Source organism: Argopecten irradians, chromosome 3, assembly GCF_041381155.1.
Source record: "Argopecten irradians isolate NY chromosome 3, Ai_NY, whole genome shotgun sequence".
NCBI classification, from domain to species: Eukaryota; Metazoa; Mollusca; class Bivalvia; order Pectinida; family Pectinidae; genus Argopecten; species Argopecten irradians.
The window spans coordinates 14,853,980-14,869,795 of NC_091136.1; the positions used below are offsets into that span (position 1 = coordinate 14,853,980).

Genomic DNA, 15,816 nt, shown 5'->3' on the forward strand with positions numbered 1-15,816 from the left:
AAATTTACTTATTGGCTCATCAGGCTCTTCAAGTTAGACAGTGACTTTATAAATTCGACCTTTTAATTATGAAGAGCATTTGATTCGATCACATCTGTAAATTCAGAAGGTTTATGAAATGCAAGTCATTTTTACCCCATTTGGCTCCTCCAACAGCCCCCTTGGAGTGGGGCCATATATATATATATCACAATTTTGTTTGGCCTTATGCCTTAGAAGGTTCGTGCAAAATTTCAGTGAATTTCCTTCAGCAGTTTTTCGAGAAGAAATCGAAAATATAAATTGGTTATGAACACACAATGCATGACGACAGACAATAGGCAATTAAAATAGGTCAGTTTTGACTGTGTGAGGTGACCTAAAAATGATGGAGTTGTAAATCTCTCTAATATATGTTTCTGTTGGTTTTACTTAAATATTTATATCAATCACAATAATAATTTTGGAACATGTTAACTGGTATTTTTTGCTCCACTCAATAGCCAAATCATCAATCATCATAATGTATGGTCACTGTAATTCTGCTTCTCCTCCATCTCCTCAACAGCAGTAAAATGATCAATATTAGATCAACTACCACCTATGATAGTTACGTAAAACGGTTATAAATGATAAATGGTATAAACTTATTTTGTATGAAGATTGGTGGTATTGAAAAAAATTAAATAAAGGTGAATGTAAAAAAGGTTATATTGTATCTTTCTAATAGAGAATTTTCGTTTCCTGATCATATTCAAAAGGAATTCTCTCTCTGTTTGCATGACAAACCTTCAATCTCAACTAGGCATTGTGAGCACATATAAATTAAATTAATAAAGTCTACATGCATTGTTCACAAATGACACGACAATAGCAAATGTATTATTTGAAACGTCAGTGATCATTGCTCAATTTAATATTACTGTTTATGATACATGAATATTATAAAACAACATCAGCATCCAAGAGAGGAATCTTTGAACACAAATACTGAATCGATATGTACATGTAAATTCAAGTCCATTTATTTTCGGAAACATTTTAATCACGTAAATGATATAGAAGAATGTTTTCGAAACCTAATAAAGCCTACGGGTTTTATGAAACAAATGAACAACACTTAGTGTTTAATATTTTAATGGCAAATTAAAGGATGGAAATATACCACATTTAGTTATCAATGTAGAGTAGCTATCCCAGTATTGTTCACTGTTGGTTTCTATGAAGAGTCATTGGTTTTTTACCATAAAAACCATACAATGTATATGAATTGATCAGGAATCATGCTGCACTGCTTTTCAGCTGAATGACTTCACAAAATCCATATGCCCTGTGCCATAATGGTGAAAGCAGCGGAAGACAGTCCATTTTTGTCCTTACTGCTTTGTAGCATTGTAGGTACTGGTCCATTTTATCATGAAACCCGGATTTGTCCAGAACAATATGGAGCGATTTCTCTAGGTTTTGTACACCAAAAGTGGTGAAATTCAGAAACAGCCAAACTACAACGATAGTTACAGTATCTAATTTAGGCAATGGCCTTGTCCACAGATGCAAAGGCTTTTTAATGTGCAGAAGAATGTCATTTACTGAATCGTAAAGGCAGATACTAACATATTCGCTAGTGCAGCCAAATGTTGGAACAAGCATGCCTGAAAGAGTTTTGTTCATGTTAACCTGTGCAAATCCATTAGTGATGCATTCTGAAAGTATCTTGTCAAGAACGTTTTCTTCCAGCAGATGTTCAGGTCTTTTATTTTTCTCCGCTTCAACGAAAAGCTCATATTCCGTTTTACCTCTGACTGTCTCAGTTCTTTTCTTTTTTGCCGCGGGTTCAATATGTTGGCCTTCTGGGGTTTCCCGCTCCGTAGTCTCTTCATTATTGTCATTCAGTATTGTAACAGGAACTGTTTGGTTCAGGAGAATATCAAATCTGCCATGCCAGGTTAAAGGTGATCCTGCAACATCATCAAATTATTTTTATTTTTTATTCAGGTTTTCATGAAATACACAATTATAAAACAATACAATTCTTATATACATATTTTTCCTTATTACTATTCACTCTGTAACCATCCTTGTTCTTATATAGGTCTCTAACCTTACATACAAAACACTATCTTCATCCTATCGACTGTGCTAAAACACGGTTGAATCGTTATCACATCATCAAACATACATTTATAATTCATTCACTCAGTCCTCATAACATATTTTAGCATCATCAAATCATTATCAAGTTGTTGTAGTGTCAATTCAGTAATGTATAATTAAGTATCACGCTACAAATTGTGTCAGCTTGTCATACATGAATGTACATACTCAAGGACAATTTCGCCAAAATAGCTCACCTAGTATGTATATACACTCGAGTTTAGTGCACGTGACGGATGCTAAGCTAGTTATTTATTAGTGTTTGGAATTAGCTGAATTCAAGCTTAAGTATCACAGGGCTTGACTTGTTTGTAAAAGTAAAATCTAAGTAAGTCACTGTCAGACATACATACAGACAGACAGACATTATTTATTTCCTCTGCTTTTAAAGAGATTATGTCAATCAAACAATATGTATCAATTTACATATTACAGAACATATATTTACATGATAAATAATACATTAAGACACAGAAAAGTCAAGAATTGTGTTCATTTCCTTCAGCATTTCCTGGACATTTATAGACATATTCACCATTAGATTTTCCCATTCATACTCGTGCAGTTGCACACAGGAACGATCTCCCAATAAGAAGTTACGTTGGTTTTTGTCATTTAAATTTGCAAACAAAATATAAGAGGGAACCTCTATAGCGTTCACTACTCCATCCATCATTATGTCAGGAGTTTGAAACAGTTTTGGACATTCAAGCAAAAAGTGAAGCACAATATCAACACTTTTTTTTTAAGTTTTCCACATAGTTTGCATAATACAGTATCAAGCTCGAACACAAATGAATATCTCATTATATCGACTAGATTCCAAATACATTTGTGAGATTTATGTCTTGTGGGACAGTTGCCAGATTCTGACTGACTGCTGGTTATTGGCTTTTTCCAGGTACTCCGGCTTTCCTCTGGGGGATCCACCAACAATCCTGGCACGTCCTTAAATAAACCTGCCTTTTAATAGGCCGTTAATGTAATAAAACCAAAACCAAACCACTGATAAGGCAAGTGAAGGGCAGGATGTACTTGTCTGACCTTACAATTAGAAGTAGCCAAATTGACCCCATAATTTGATTAATCCCATCTTACAATGCTATCAATACCATATAGACTATTGGTGTTATTCAATGCTAAGTTTCAGTCAGAAAAGAAAAGTAGTTGTTTATATGGATATTGCCAGATTGACCGCTTTTGGTACCATCCCTCAAACCCCTGGGGGTCAGTCCTTATTTTGAACCCCCGCCTTATAGAGCTGCTACTATCGTAATATGAGTGATATCCATGCTTAGTTTGACACTTTTGGCAATATGTACAATGTTGAATTTCCACCCCATAAAAATGCTACAAATGCAATATGAGTGCTATTCCATGCCTAGGTTTAGAGAAGTAGTATTTATTATGGAAATAGCTGATTTACGCCGCCCTTCAGGCCCTAAGCAGGTCAGCCCTATAACCCATGGAAAATGTGAGTGGGATCACATCAGGATCCCGGTGGGATCCTGCTGGGTGGTGGAATCCCACTGGGATTACAGAAGGATATCCAGTAACATCATATAAGCCTAAAAAAAGAAATTCATAGACTGCGTTCACAGTAATGTGTTTTTAATAGAAATGACCAGTAATATTGAAGCATGATCTTTCTGAGTGATGAAAGTGCAAAGGCATTTATTGATAAACAAGTTACAATTAGGCAATGGGGGCAACAATTAGAATTGATAAGTTTTAATTGAATTTATTTTGTTTGTGTGTAGCATTATAAGTTTACATGCTTATGAAGAGAACAAAGCTTAAGTGCAGTTCAAAAATTCAATAATATTTGAAGGTGAAGGAATGGCTTGAGTTGATAAAAATCTTTTTCTTAATTGTCTATAGCTGTTGTAACACATCTCAAGTTTTATTTGAGGAAAAGTCTCTGTTTGAAAAAGAACTGTGTTCAAATATAAAATTTTTTTGTTTATTGAAAATATTGCAAAAAATTAGGATCCACTTGTATATTTCCCTAGGATCTCACCAGGACTTTGTACCGGGATTGACTGGGAACCAATGATGTGATTTGACTGAGATCCCCAAGGGATTTGACTGGGATCCCTGTGGGATAAATTAGGAATCCTGCCTAATTATCTCACTGGGAATCTCACTGGGATCCTGCCTAATTATCCCACTGGGATCCCATCGGGAATCCAACTGGGATCTCGGTGGAATAGACTGGGAATCTCGCCCAATTATCCCACTGGGAAAACCACTGGGATCCCACTGGGATTCCTAGTAAAATTCCCCATGGGGTACCATTTGTACAATCCCACTCAATAGAGATGTTATCATTGCAATATGAGTGCTATCCAATGCAGAAAATGCAGAATTGGATGCGTAGTTTCAGGTAAGTTAGTTATACGGAAATCAATAGCCAAATTGACCCCTTTTGGCCCAGCCTCTCAAGTCCCCCAGGGGTCAGCCCAAAGATTTGTACAATTTTCAGCCAGAACCCCAAAAGGATATGCTACCAGTCTTTTGTGAAATTCCAACCAGTGGTTATAAAGAATAAGTCAATTGTTGACAGACAGACAACAGAAGCTGCAGTATCGCATAAACTCACCTGGGTCCTTTGGACCAGGTAAGCTCAAACATACACCATTTTGTTTCTAATTGGAAAAGTCACTTCCTTAATTCTATTTATTTACGTTCAACCAGGTTTGTAAAATGAATTTCAGTCACTGATGTTTGGATCTGCAGTATAATCTATAAGGAAAACTGGGAAACAACAAGAACTTCTGATTGTGTCACCTGTGTTCAAATGGCAGTAAATTTATAGCATGTTAAATGTTTCAGGTGGCACCAAACAGCCAGTAGATAAGAATAATACATATGTACAAGTACAAACACAGGGACATACACTGTAATATTAGCTCCCCTCGTTCTGTGAGCACCCAACTACTCTTCTGGAGGTTTCAAAGTTATATAAACACCCCTCCAGTTCCATCAATTTAACAAGGTTTTATAGATGTACATGTGTCATGCTTGAACATCAGCTATGTATCTCATATTACATGAACTTGTGAGTCTGTCACATGTGAATCATGACATATTAACATGTCTCAAATCACAGAAGGAGTGTATGTTTACTGTGACAGACTAATTCAGAATGCAAAACTATGGCAATACTATTTTTATTGCATTCTGAAATATTTAAACTATCAGAATAGTACTAGTGTTTGCCCTGATAGCAATAATTAGTATTGCAATGGTAAAAATTGTAGGCAATAGTCACCCCTAGTCATGAGTACAGAAAGCGTTAAAATATGGCTGACTATTTCAGAGGTTTTCGTCCATAACATTTTTGTTACCAAATAATTATATATAAGCATCCCTCTTCGTTATACTTTTTGATATCCTTGGAAGTGGGCACTAATTATGGCGAATATGTATCCATGTATTAGGATTCATGACAATTAAGATATTTTGAAGACATGTTCTCTCTTCAAAGGACTAACTGATTAGTAATTGATTGGCCAATTTATTAGTAAATCAAAGTACTCAAAGTACTGCAAATACAACGCAGCAGAAACAGAAAAATAGTATGAAATCAAATGCATTTCCAAAATCAAAATATATAAACCATATTATAAAGACTTTAATATCAATTATTTCAAGAACATTCAACTGATCGCAGAAAATACATATGTTTTGTTTGACATTTTTCTTAATTAAAGTTCATACATGAAAATTAAAAAGAAAACAAAAGTCTTCATTAAAATGAGTTTTTATCCTTAATATACTCTTGTTTCTTATGTTGCACATACACTTATTTTGGTAAAACCATGTACATATGAGGGCAGCCTTATAAGTTATTTTGCCTTTACCTCAGATCTGTGTTTAACATTCATTTAAAAACATTATTTTTAAAGTACACAAAAAGGGCATATGATTAGTTTACTTTAAAACTCTTATGTCCACAAGCCTTAGATAGTAAGTCCAATTTGAATTATCATTAACAGAGATTATGTCAGTTGGACAGAGGAGTCACCAGTAGGCAACAGTTGACCTAGATGGGCTGTGTATTATATAACACTCTGTGTATTCTATACACACTCTGTGTGTTCTACCAACCAGAAGGCAGTCTTCCCATGGCTACTGATTGGTCCAAAGGAATATTATTCAATGAATAGGGAATTTATGAATGGAAGTTTATGAATGAAATGGTTCAAGAGGTCACCACTAGATGTCATTGTAGGGCAAGTCCTACTCAGTCCTACACATCAATAGTAAACCAGATAGCATTAATACAAACGCTAGTCGCGTTGTATTAAAAAAGTAATGTTGTAGCCTTACACATTACATGGGTACCGTTTTTGACCCAATAAGTCACCTGGGCACTGAAAAAAGTTGGAAAAATAAAGGGCACTTAATAAACAATATATATATATAAAAAATTTTACAAGAAAATTGACACACTGATGAAATTCTGTCTTTGCATATTACAGAGTTAGCTCCCTTGTGGGTAGGTATCGATTGTTTATGTCATTATTTTGTGAGCGCAATTTACATTGTTTTCTCCAAAACATATGACATTATGATCACAAACACATAATGTCACAATCAATACCTACCTGCAAGTGCAGATAACTCTGTAACATGCATATTCGGGGTACACAATAGGGCAACACATGGACAAGAGTTACTGTACAAACCTATTTTAGTGTTCCCTTTCATAATTTTGCTTCTGCAGCCACATTTGCACATTTCAGGAATTTGACTTGATTGGTGGTCCACCAGATATTCTTTGTTTGGTACCAGTTGAGACAGAAAATGATGACATAGAGCAACCATTACATCAGTCATATCATTTCTATTGTGGATAATCTTTTGTAACGCTTCTTCATTTTCTTCCAGATCTGAAAGAAAAATCACAAACCATCACATCATGCAGCCATCATATATAAAAGTCTCTGCTGTAAAGAATTTTCACTTTCTGTGAAAGGATCATAAACATAGAGTGATGACTGCTTATGAATATTCATTAATACATTCATTAATGTCCTTGATTGGTTGATGAATTTGTAGTCACTCAAAATAACAGGGTATGTTTTTCCCTATACACCGGTTAGCCTCATCTGGGTAACCAGTGTATCATCATCATTATGCTAAGTGATTTTAAGTTAATTTTACATTTATTAACTGTAAACGCCATGCTTATAATGCATGCATGAAAATTCAACATTTGTGTAAAAAAAAAAAAAAAAAAATTATTGCGTAATAACAATTTATAAACTTAAAGCCAGTGCAACAGGATTGAAATTGAATTAGGCCACAGGAGCTTGACAATTTACATTCTATACGGGGTATTTTTTATAAACTATGCTATATCTTATTGACAGAACTCAAGCTCCCTTGGTCAGGCATATATATACAGACAATTTCGAATATGCACATTGTTGAAAGAGCAATTTGCTTTGGAGACACTACCATACCTTTAAAACATATATTATTAAATTTGCTGTTTAACATGTATTATGTTAAAAGAAAATGTTCATTTTATTATTAACATTGTATGCATCAAGTATGTTAAATATTAGTTAATTAACCAACTTGTTACATTTTACTTTGTTTATACGTGTACATATATGCAAAAGACATAAGAATAACAAGAGGCATAAAGTGCCTGAATTGTTCACCTGGTTTTTATTAAAACAATTTTTTTTATAGAGGACCCCTCATGAATGAAATTCGACTACTGGATACAGTTTGCACTTGAAAAAAAAAATCACAGTACAGAATACTTACTTGGTATATAGAGTTAATGAAGAGAAATCAAGAGAGTTTCACAAACTGTAACCCAAATGATGTACAAACTGAACCTGAATTATAAGCTCAACAGCTAACTCCATACCAACAGACAGTGAGCAAATTTAACCAATGAGCAAGTTATTACTTAATCATTACTGCTAATTTAGTTAAAGCAAGCAATTATATATATGCTTATATATCATTTGTTCAATAATGTTCCTGAACAGTCAATAGTTTCTGAGGCTTTGTATCTATAGCTGTAATGATTTTCAAGCCATTTCATGTGAAAACAGTCGAAATTACTTTATTAACATTTATATAACACTTTAGATAGTGTATATGTTCCATATGCCTTATCAGTTATTGTCAGACGGGTTTAATACCGATCTGTATGCATTATATTGTACAGGTTGGGCACAACCCTGCATATGAGTAACAGTTACCCACTTGAGTAACAGTTACGTTACCTGTTTGAGTAATCAATAAGTTACCCAAATGAGGAATATAGTGTAAGAATAAAAATACATGAAGTTGTTTTAAACTTTTTTATCGAAAAAGGGCATAATAATTTTGACATGGCACCATTACTAACATAACATAGTACATTATTAATCAAAATGGGACAAACTTCATTGTCTCAATTTTGGTAAAAGTCACAAAATAAATCCCTTCCATTGCTTACTAAGGTGCTAAAAAAAGAACACAGGTAAAGCTCATTCAACCATGACATTTGCACTGAATTTCCCCGATAGCTATACACTGAAGTCAATGGAGAGCACTTAAATTGTCATCTTACAACAAAGTTAGACAACAGAATTTGATATTTCACCCACAGAAACATAGAGTCTTGGATCAGTTGTAAGGCAATCTAAAAATTATGACGCCTTTTTTTGATAATAATTTTTAAAACAACATTATGCGTTTTCTTTTCACATGATTACTCAATTGGGTAACTCATTGATTACTGCAAAACAGGTAACTGTTACTCAAACGGGTAACTGTTACCCATATGCAGGGTTGTGCCCAACCTGTTGTACGTGCATGTTACTGTACCTTTGAGAAACTCCAACATGCACAGAAATACACTCGTCGTATCTGGATAGTTTTCAACGGCTTTCACACCGTTGGATATGAAATCCATCAGAATATCTTCTTTTAAAACATGAAGCATTGACAGTTGTTTACATTTCAACGGCTGTGTTACAGATCCGGTCCCAAATGTTTCACGGATCTTTACGATATGTGCCAACTCTACTGATGCATTACTAAAACGTTTTCCAGCTTTCCCATTACATGAATCAATAGTTAAATTTAAAAAATAGGTTTGCTTGATCATCTCTAGTGCATTCTTTAAATTGCGTTCCTCTCTAGAGTTGGAAAATCGACTTATCCCTGAAGAGGCCATCATGATCTAGCTAGCTATATATTCGGAACTTCTCGGGGAATACCAATTCGTTACCGGTAATAATACCCGAAGAGTTCAGGAGCTTCCGCCCTCGCTCATTGGTTGGGTAAAAATAGAAATCGAAACTAGCCTCAATAATAGGTGCATGTGGGCTATTTTCGTTTTTCTCCTAATGACAGCATACATTAATAACATTTTTTATACAAAACTAAAGCTAGTGACATTTGTTTCATTCAAAAACTACCTCATCTTTAAAACAGAGCTTCTGATTGTATTGATGAAAACAAAATTGGTCCAAGTGAGGTCTCATATACATGTACTTGTATTACCCAAGGACGTATATGAGAAGGATAAGTCACACTGGGTTTTGGGCAAAGACAGCGCAGGCGCTTTTGTGTTTGTGCACTGACTGTGACGTTGGGCGACGACTGATTTCCTTTGATATCCGACGCCGCCGCCTTTGATGTAGCATGGGGGTGCGAGGGTTACCGTCTTACTTTCTGAAGCGTGCTGCCATTTCATGAGCGGTCGTATTTTTTTAACGATAGTTTAAGACATTTCTTCTAAATCTTCCGTCTTTAAAGCAAGTTATAAACGTTGTGAAATTTAATTTACTTTACATTGGTGTTTCGTTTGACTCGATAAGACAAGTATAAGACAAGTATTTGTTGTTTTTATTCCCGGTTCATAAGCGTCTCGCGTGGTGTTTAGTAGTGTAAAGAGACAGACACGAATCCTTCTCACTTATAAATCCTTGTATTACCTAATTTAATCTAAACTTTTTTGATGCATTTTACCGAATAAATAAATAAATAAATAAAATGGTAGTTTAGTTCGGGGTTCGGAAGGGGATCGGGTTGGTCGTCAGATACATGTGTTTTCAAGCAAACATATGCATGTGCGCCATATATTCTAGCTAAATGATATAAATGTATATTCTATAGTTTAATAATATGCATCTGGTATCTGACTACTAAATTTATCATTTCTCAATTACATTGTTCAGATATATAAAATACATAACGCACACGTAGTCTATACATCAGAAAGAAATTAATTATCTACGTCATTTTAAAGGATCTGCACCTATACATGTACAGTTGGTAGTAGACTAAAGGTTACACATTGTGCACACGGTGTGAACTACGAGTGGACACGGAGTGCACGAGGTTTAGACTACAGGTAGACACGGAGTGCACGAGGTTTAGACTACAGGTAGACACGGAGTGCACAAGATTTAGACTACAGGTAGACACGGAGTGCACTACGTGTGAACACGGTGTCCACTACAGGTGGACATCGTGTCCAGGTAATATGTCCACTACATCCAGACCACAGACAGACTAGATGATGTGTTAGGAGATATGAGAAAAGATATATTTATTCTGCAGTCCATATGGACTTTGACAGATAGAAATATTTATTGCGATCAGAAACATAATATTTATTGCAACATAAAATTGCCGTTAATTACTGGAAATCATTCGTACTGTAATGTTTCTTTGAATAGGTACGTATAAAGTATAATGTATCAATACATATTATCATACAATTTAATTTATAAATAAGGACGTTTATTAGAAGTTATAAAAGCAAATTAATTGCGTAGCAAATTAACTGCGTACGGTAAACCACGTACTGGTTTTGTCTCATCAATGGATTGTTCCAAGTAAAAACTATTTTTCTTAGCTAGTGATATGTAGTTTAAACATTGGCTTTTTATCTAATAAATCTTACTTTGGATAGTTAGAACCAAGGACGTAGATGAAATTCTTTTTCGAACACATAAAATGATGAACCTTGCGTGGAGTAAGAATTTCAGTGTTGGCAGATCGTCGCCCAAGAGATATTTTGATCGGCAAAATATTTTGATTAAAAAGGATATATTGATGGGCATAATAAAAGGAAATATAAACATAAATAAATTAAATTCTTCATAAAATGTTTAACTATGTATGTATGTAATATAGTTTTCTAATCGGCAAGGTGTGGGAAATAGTTTTAACCCTCTCAAATATATAATACGTATGCATTTGCTTTATGGAACCTGGCGCGTTGCAAAGCATTGGAAATATGAGAAATCGTCCATAGATGTTAAAAGTCGGCATTAGAAATTACATTTTATTGTGTCAACCGATTGAGGAACCTGTAAGCAGCAAAAATTTAGTATCTGGTATACATGTGGCTGCTCGTGAGCATCAACACTGTTCAAAGGACCAATCGCTAAAATGTATAGGTCACAACTTCTACCCATGTAGATTCATAGTTGTTGATTAGATTCTGAATTTGTCACAACTATTTTAATTCTAGAAACTCTGATAATTTGACAATATCCTACTCTGACCTTCTTTTACAAACCGCGTGAATTACTTGATAACAATGTATGATCCATTCATGTAGTATATTGTACACTTAAAATATGCCTGCTCGAAAGGTAGACCCCTAGGCTAGGACTGCAGTTGCCATGGTCACTTGGACTTCATACTGTTCCATCAACCACACGGGTATGATAATCTAAATTACCTAACATTGTTCAGAGTGGGGCCAGGGGCCTGGGGCCTTCTTTTTGCATCCTTCAATATGTTCAGTCAAGTGTATCACAGCTAACAACACCAGTATACATGTAGTACCTTGTCCCAACCCCAGGAGGTCCATTTATAGCATGCTGTACGCAGGTGGCAGCCTCTCTACATACATACATTGTACTCATCACACGTACAGTTATACAACATTGCTAGTCAATAGGGATATGTATTTTAACTGGTAGTGCATTTTAATTTATTTGATAATGAAGCTTTATATATTAAAATTAAAAATAATCAAAATACCAAATGTATAATTAACTAAAACATTTATTTCAAGATTATTGGAATATCATATTTCATCCAATATCTTTTCATGAATTTATTTATTTTGTACACTGGCTTTTTACATATATCAGAAACCTGATTATCATTACTTTGTATATAAAATACCGTATTACAATGTTGAATAAGTACCTAATCTAAATTAATTTTGATTATAATATATATTATTGGTAAATTCAAGGTTGTGACAGACATGATTGATTTACGCCCGGGAAACGGTGTACATGTTTACCCAGGCTCTGCAACATGCATGTACATGTATCTAATAAGAATGTTATTTATGTGTCTTAACAAACTTCCATTGAAACAATTCTAAAATCACGATATACAATACTTTATTTATTAGAGTGTCACACATTTTTACAACAGGGTAAAAAACAGCCATGATAAATAATTTACCAATTAGAGTAAACATGCCCAGCCAGATCTGACTTACGAGACACTTAATCAAATTATCCAGTTAAAAAAATCGTCACGGGTTAAGAGCACAGCTTCAAAATCGTAAAATGGTATCAGTTCTGTGGTATATCGGTAAGGAGATACATGATCAGTATTATTATCTAGGTTGGGATTCTTAAAAGCATGTACTAGTAAATATTATTATTAAACAAAATCAAAACATAATCTTCGTCTGTACATGTTATATAATGTGGACGCTAACGTGGATTGTAGGTTCGTATTCTGCATAAGAAATTGTAATTTAAGAGAAGAATCAAGGTTTATGAAGTTTGGTAAATAAAAAGATGCTTTGTTGTATAGAGAAAGTTTCAAATCTGAATAAAAGTCACAATCTATCAGAAAATGAGTCTCATCTTCTATAGAGCCTGAATTGCACAAAGTACATTTTCTCTCCTGTAAAGGTATAACAGGATGAGAATACCGTCCCGTCTCTACTTTAAGTTTCAAGTTCCCACAACGAAATTTGGCTAAGGTTTGTCGATGTTTATAGTTCATTATTAACGTCACATATGGTTCCGGAGCAAGATTATTTTTATACGTTCGGTAGGTCCTAAGTTTATTATCACATGTACAATGATACTGCCCCCATTCTCATAAAGCCGTGCAAACACAGAAGGCAACGATTCTGCCCTCTGGCCATCTATCGATGGTCACCTTGAGGTACCTGTATAGCTGGATTATACTGTGGCTTACCTGTATGTTTGACAAGTTATAATTATTGGACCATGACGCAATATACGGTCAAGATAACTTGCGGGGTTGGGATCATAAACATATTGTGTTTACCGGTAATTAAGAATAAAAACAAAATGAATTGAGTACTTGTAGGTAGACTAGCCAACAATAAGTGTCGTTTGAAGACGATTTAATTCAAATTTCTGCATGATCTTTTAAAGACGTTCAGTTTTTAATAAAGGATATGTAATTGAGCTATTTTTACGTACAATACTTTTAGAACTTAAAATAGCAAAGAAAAGTATTATAAAAGTGTATGTATTTTAATGCAAGACGATCTACAAGGGTATCGCTAGACAACGGATTGATAGGCACCAAATCTTTTTATTTAAAAGCTATGTATTACCAAGTATATGATCGTATTACTGATAGCTTATTATAAAAGAAAAAGTGTCTCAAAAGCACAATAGGACTGGTTTTTGCTGCAATTCAAAGTTGTTTTTGACTTGTGAAAATGCTTGTATTTACTATTTCATGTAAATGATATATATATATATATATATATATTTAATGCAATCTACCCATAAAACATTGACTTTTGAAAACGTAATATAGACTATTTAAGATATGAAATGGAAACTACTGATATAAAATTAAATAGATATATACTTAAACTTTTGCAGTGAGAAGGTTTTATTCATGTATACTAAAAAAATATCGTATTATATAGTTATACATACTGTATATTAAATTGTAGATGTTGTAATTAAAAAAAATGAAGAACGTATTCTTCCCCGATCCCTAAATGTAACCAAGGATTTATAAGTATATTCATATACGTCCTTGCTGTAACACATATTTATAGACCAATTAACTTAATGAATTGGTCTCCTGTATGCGTAATAACCGCCCCCAACCCGAAGTACCAATTACCATGTCCCAACTATTGACCTTTAACCCAAAGTAACAGAACAGACCGGCATCTTGACCCACACACGCTGTTAGAGCACAAGTTAAATTTAGATATGGAATTTAATAATTTTGCACAACATTTACAATGAAGTTAATAGTAGAAGTTCTGAGGGTTTAACCACACATACATATTTATCTCTAACGCACTGGGCCGACCTAAACCTGTATACTTGTCTCACCCTAGGACGTACGATACCTACGATGGCCGAGAGCGGCCTGCCATTATTTTTTATAAAATAAAAATGTCATGACACTTTTTAGTCGAAAAGTGTCGGGCAAATAATTTTTTAATAAAAAAAAATCTGTCATGACACTTTTCAGTCGAAAAGTGACATGACATTTTTTGCTCAATTAAGGTATATGGAATTTTTAGGAGTATACGAGTATCCTATTTCAGCTGTGCTTTCTCACGGTCATCAGGTTTTGTGGGATACCTTAGCGCTGATAAAACCGTTGTAATTAATTTGCCAGGGTTCAGGTACGCATAGCAGCACATTGTTTTATAGCAACATTCAGTGTTTCGAAGACTATCCAGCATGTACATGTAAGTATCAACATCGTTGTTTTTAAATAGCACCAAATTAAGCAATAAAGTTTCTATGACATTAAAAAAGTCGTTTATTTTTTAAACTGGGCAACGAGATGTTGAAAGTCCCAATATCAAATGTATTTCAAAAATCCTAAGGTAAGCACTCCCCATTGAATGTTACACTATAAAGTTCGTCAAACAGAACGCTTTTTACAATGCACTTTTGCATTTTATATGTGATTTATCAACCTTACACTTGTAATTACTTGCCGTAGAACTTAGAGTACCAGACAATAAAAACTAACGAATCATTCATGTGTAATCAATCGTTACAGGAGACTCTGGTGGAAAGAATACTAATTTTCTTTTTTTTTCTGAATAAAATATATTTAATTATACGGAACTATGCTACGAATATATTATTTCAATAATGTAACTAGCATTAGTCATATAATAATTACAGATATTTTGGATACTGAGTAACATTTCTCCAGATATACATTCAGAAGTAAAACGGTAACGTACATGTAGCATGAAATATTACACCTACACACTATGAAAGTTCAAATTCTGCTTTTTATTTTGTTAATCAGCATTGTATAAATATTCTCTCATCTCATAGGTACAGCACGATATATATCGGGAATCATCATTTTTCCTATTTCATATTGTGATAAATACTGTTGTTTGCCGCGTTTACCTTCGGTGCTGTATCGTATTGACATTCCTCTCATTCCTCTACCTCATAGTAAAAAATGTGTCATGACACTTTTTGACTAAAAAGTGTCATGACAGATTTTTTTTAATAAAAAATTATTTGCCCGACACTTTTCGACTAAAAAGTGTCATGACATTTTTATTTTATAAAAAATAATGGCAGGCCGCTCTCGGCCATCGTAGATACCCGTTCAACCGAGGCGCTGTCATCAACGCACCCTCATCCCCCACTATTCCCGGTCCGACAAAATTATGTAAAGGCTTGCCCA

At 34.2% G+C, this 15,816-nt stretch overlaps 1 protein-coding gene across 1 annotated transcript; it reads right to left on the reverse strand.

Moving 5' to 3' along the window:
• Window positions 1-857: 857 nt before the first annotated feature.
• On the reverse strand, window positions 858-9,747 carry LOC138317636 (uncharacterized). The gene is made up of 3 exons (XM_069259437.1): window positions 8,977-9,747; window positions 6,828-7,031; window positions 858-1,937 (listed from the first exon to the last, which is right to left on the reverse strand). The coding sequence occupies exons 1-3, from the start codon at window positions 9,329-9,331 to the stop codon at window positions 1,261-1,263; spliced, it is 1,236 nt and encodes a 411-aa protein (XP_069115538.1). The 5' UTR covers window positions 9,332-9,747; the 3' UTR covers window positions 858-1,260.
• Window positions 9,748-15,816: the final 6,069 nt, after the last annotated feature.